We start from the raw sequence: 4,262 nt of genomic DNA, 5'->3' as shown, positions 1-4,262 counted from the left end.
AATTTTTTAGATCTAGAGAAAATGCGATTTAAAATATTCTGGATTTTTTTAAAAACAGAATTTTCAGCACAGAATGACAACAAAATTCAAACTTATGTACATGGATAGCCTTTGTAATCATGAATTTTTCTGTAAAGATTAATTTAAATTTAGCAGAGAAAAAAAATATTAATAAAAAAATCACATCTCTTGTGATATTTCGAAATTGTGTGAGTCTTTTGAAATGAAACTTGGCACAAAATTTTCTTTTATCTGGGTGAACATTTTGCCCACTATGACTATATCGATTACGCGCGTAGCCGGAAATCTCCTCCTAACCCGCTAGACCCTTTGTTAACATTATTGACGAGATTGAAGTAATAAAAGAAATTATCATGTTATATGATGCAAACAAAACTTTATCAAAGGCAATGCATTTCAATATGTCTGAAGTTCTCAAGATATCTTAATTATTTGGATATTTACCTTGGATACACAAAAAGATTTTGTAAGTATATTAGATGACATATCAGCAACAAGTGGTACGCCGTTTGTTTCCGGGATATAATCAAATTCAACTCCTGGAAACATATGTTTCATTTTATGATACACACACAATACTATTATACGTACAAGATATAATATATATATTATGTATACATTATACTGATCTGTATAATCTCTCTTAAAGACATACATCAGTATATCAGTCTAGCAAAAAAAAAGGGAATAAATCGAGAATATAAAGAGAGTGATAAAAGCATAAATGGAACAGCAAAACGTAAAAAAAAAAACATTTTAATTAAGAGGTAAATGCTCCGATTTTTACTTTCACCAGGAAAGTAAACAATTATAACATAAAAAGATTCAAAATATTTTGTTTACCATGCACTGTTTCATTGGCACAATAATAAACATATGATGCTTCCGCCGTATCTAATTTCCAAGTAGAAGGATTCGGAATTTCTGTGTATTTTGTCGTTTTAGGTAAAACCATGTTCACTTTTCCATACTTCGCCGCTTCTTTTGCTGCTTTTGCAGACCAGGAGCCTAAACAAATATATATTTAGGTTACAAAATTCTTTTGTTATGCTACTTCATTAAAGTTTTAAAAATTATTTCTTACCCGTTACTAAATAATCCGCAGTGCCAGTATTCATAATATTCATAGGAATTGCCGCAAATATTCCGGTAGCGCCTCCTTGCATGAACAAGATTTTATAGTTGTCAGGAACATTGCTTTAAAAAACAGAAATCACTTGTAAAAATCAATAATTTACAATACATCTATTATACAGGGTGTTCAAAAAAGGTTGAAACGGCGAATTAACTCGGACGTTTTTTCTAAAACATGTTTCAAACAAAAGTTGTAGGGTTCAAAAAGATCTATTTACTGATTTTATCGATTTGATCTTGAGCGTCGCTAAGGTAAAGGTCATATTAATTTTTTTAAAATAGAATACCTTATTGTTGATTCCATAATCCAATAGCTGATATCAAGAGCTTTCCAAAGCACGATAATAAAGTATTTTTTGATTAAGTAAATTTCGAGTTATGAAACTTGAAAGTTACAGTACCGCTGGCATTAGCATTATATCCAAGATGTCCGAACAATTAATGGCTAAAACTTCTTGAATGTTGTTCATGATCATAAGACAACATATATCAAGATAAAGGCCATTAAAAGATGTTGCTCTTATTTTCATTTTTGAAAATTATTTTTGTTTTTTGGAAAAAAAAAAGAAACAACCTCCAATGGCCATTGTATATGTATATGTATATGTATATTGGGTTATCTGAAAAGTTCTGCAGTTTCTTCACTGTGCGGATACCAGTTTGAATTTTGCGTTAATCTGAACGAGGAAGTCCAAATAATTTCAGGTTGATAAGAAAAAACAATCTTTTGTTTAAACAATGCATTCATTCATAATGGCGGCATATGTTCAGTATATTCAACTTAATTCTATAGTGCTCTAAAGATGCAGAATCAGATACAACATTTTTGAAATATTATGCTTTTCTACTTCAGAATAAAGGGCAGGAACTTTAGTTGCGAGACAACGCGTAAAATTTGTAAAGTCTACAGACAAGATACTATTTCTGATGATAAGGTTCGGAGATGGTTGGTGAAATTTCAACAAGGTAATTTAATTTCACTCTCAAAGACGAGGCGCGATTTGGGCGTCTCTGCACTGTGGATGATCTACTGGAGCAAGCATATCGCCGAAAATCTTTAATTGTTATACAGTACTTATAAGAACTGGCAGAGAAATTATAAATTGCAAAAAGTACCGTACATGATTACATGAACCTGTCCCCGGAAGTAAAACTGCAGAACTTTCTGAATGACCCAATATATATATTTTAAATTATATATATATATATAATATTATATATAATATATAATTATATATATATATATGTATATATTTAAAAAATATATATGTATATATTTAAAAAATTTGGAGTGACCTTTCCCTGATCTTGACAGTGCCATTCAAGGTCAAACCAATGGTACCATTTTATATCCCCCTTGAAGTCAAACAACTTTTGTTTGAAACATTTTTCCATATCTAAAGCCGTTTCCGAAATATTAGGCCCGGGTGGGACTTTATAAACACCCTGTATATATATATATATATATATATGTGTGTGTGTGTGTGTGTGTGTGTAAATATGCATAGACATAGTATAGGTAGATAGACCGTATGTCATATATTGCCAGGCACGTTGAAAGAAAGAACAACATCTGATTCTCTTTTCTCTCTCTAGCAAATATTATTATATGTACATGTATATGTTATTATATCTATATGTTAAAGAGAGAAGAGAGTAAATCAGATGTTGTTTCCTCTCTCTCGCACATGACTAACACACGGCATATATTCGGATCTATCTATAATATATGTTTATGATAAATATGTAAATTATTATCTAAAAAGCCATCAGGTAATGGCAAATATGTTATATTTATTTTGTAACAGGACATACAATAAATTAAAAAAAAATCTTGAAATTGAATTATTTATCTGAAAAATTATTTATCTGAAAATTTTATTTAAGAAAAGATTAACTTATTGATTTCAGTATTTAAAAGAATGTTAAAATTATAAATGATAGAAACTGTAAGTTTTTTATTTTGAAAGTCTTGAAAAAATTAATATATTACGTTATTCGATATATTTAATCTTATTTATAATGTTGTAATAAATGATTTGATATCATTTTTAAAATAAATGACATTTGTCGAGTATTTTAATTTAGATTATTGACTTACAGAATGTCTCGCAGAGTAGCCTGAGCATCATCGATAACTTTCTTGAAGTCATTCGATCGATGACTTAACTCAAGAATGCTGATTTGCGTGTTTCCATATGCAAGTAATTCTTTCTGCACTTTAAGCAGAACCTATAAATGATAAAGCAATCCTGGTTAATCAGGATGTACCTGCTTAACGAATGTGATTGACATTTTTTTATACATAACAATCATTGTGATATTTTGAATACAAAAAATATAATTTTACTAAAATGCATTTATCCCAGCATCATTCGTCATTTTATTACGTCTATAAGTATAAAAACATTTATTTATGATAATAATGTGTGAAAAGACTATTTATCCATATGTCTATCTGCATGGATTTGAAAATTATGGGTTGATTTTGTAAACATCAGAAGTTATCAATATTTCTCTATTCTATGGAAGGCAAATGTATAAAATTATACAATATAATTTTGCATGTACTTCTAAAAATTTATTATTATTGTTGCATTAATTTGCCATTTGAACACTCCTCAATCACACACTCGTAAAACTATAGGAATTACACTCAAGATTTGAGAATACAAAGGAGTTCATGCATTTTAGACGATTTGAGAAGCACGCGGGGAACGTTGGGTTCATTTTTTTCTTATTTAATTTCAGTTACTGAATCCGAAAATTGTAGTTAAAATTGTCTAAGTATTCGGAAAATATTTTTTTTTACATTTTAAACTGAAAAAAGCAACGATCATTGATTTTATCACTTTGTTGAACCATGTCTGCGAGTTTCTTTTTGTTTTTATAAAAATATATATTTCGATATTATCCAAGCTCTCATTCTTTCCCAGGGCTTGAGAATCTACAAGTTATCTTTATAAAGATAAAATATAAAATATCGATGCAAATAAAGTTAAAATGTATACACAACTTAAGGCTACTTGTAGATTCTCAAGCTGATGAGAAAGGATGAGAAAAAAAACTCGCAGATATGGTTCAACAAAATGATAAAACCAACCGTT

The 4,262-nt window shown here is 29.2% G+C and overlaps 1 protein-coding gene across 1 annotated transcript; it reads right to left on the bottom strand.

Annotated features, from left to right (window-relative positions):
• Positions 1–435: 435 nt before the first annotated feature.
• LOC105460440 (phosphoserine aminotransferase-like) lies at positions 436–3,387 on the bottom strand (the record flags this gene model as incomplete). The annotated part of the gene is made up of 4 exons (XM_011706888.1): positions 436–560; positions 865–1,029; positions 1,106–1,218; positions 3,257–3,387. Coding segments are annotated over 4 exons (534 nt in total), but the record flags the coding sequence as incomplete, so codon positions are not given.
• Positions 3,388–4,262: the final 875 nt, after the last annotated feature.

This window comes from Wasmannia auropunctata, unplaced genomic scaffold (genome assembly GCF_000956235.1).
Source record: "Wasmannia auropunctata unplaced genomic scaffold, wasmannia.A_1.0 LD321781.1, whole genome shotgun sequence".
Lineage (NCBI taxonomy): Eukaryota > Metazoa > Arthropoda > Insecta > Hymenoptera > Formicidae > Wasmannia > Wasmannia auropunctata.
The sequence above is the reverse complement of the archived record's forward strand: the minus strand, read 5'-3'. Positions and strand labels throughout refer to the sequence as shown.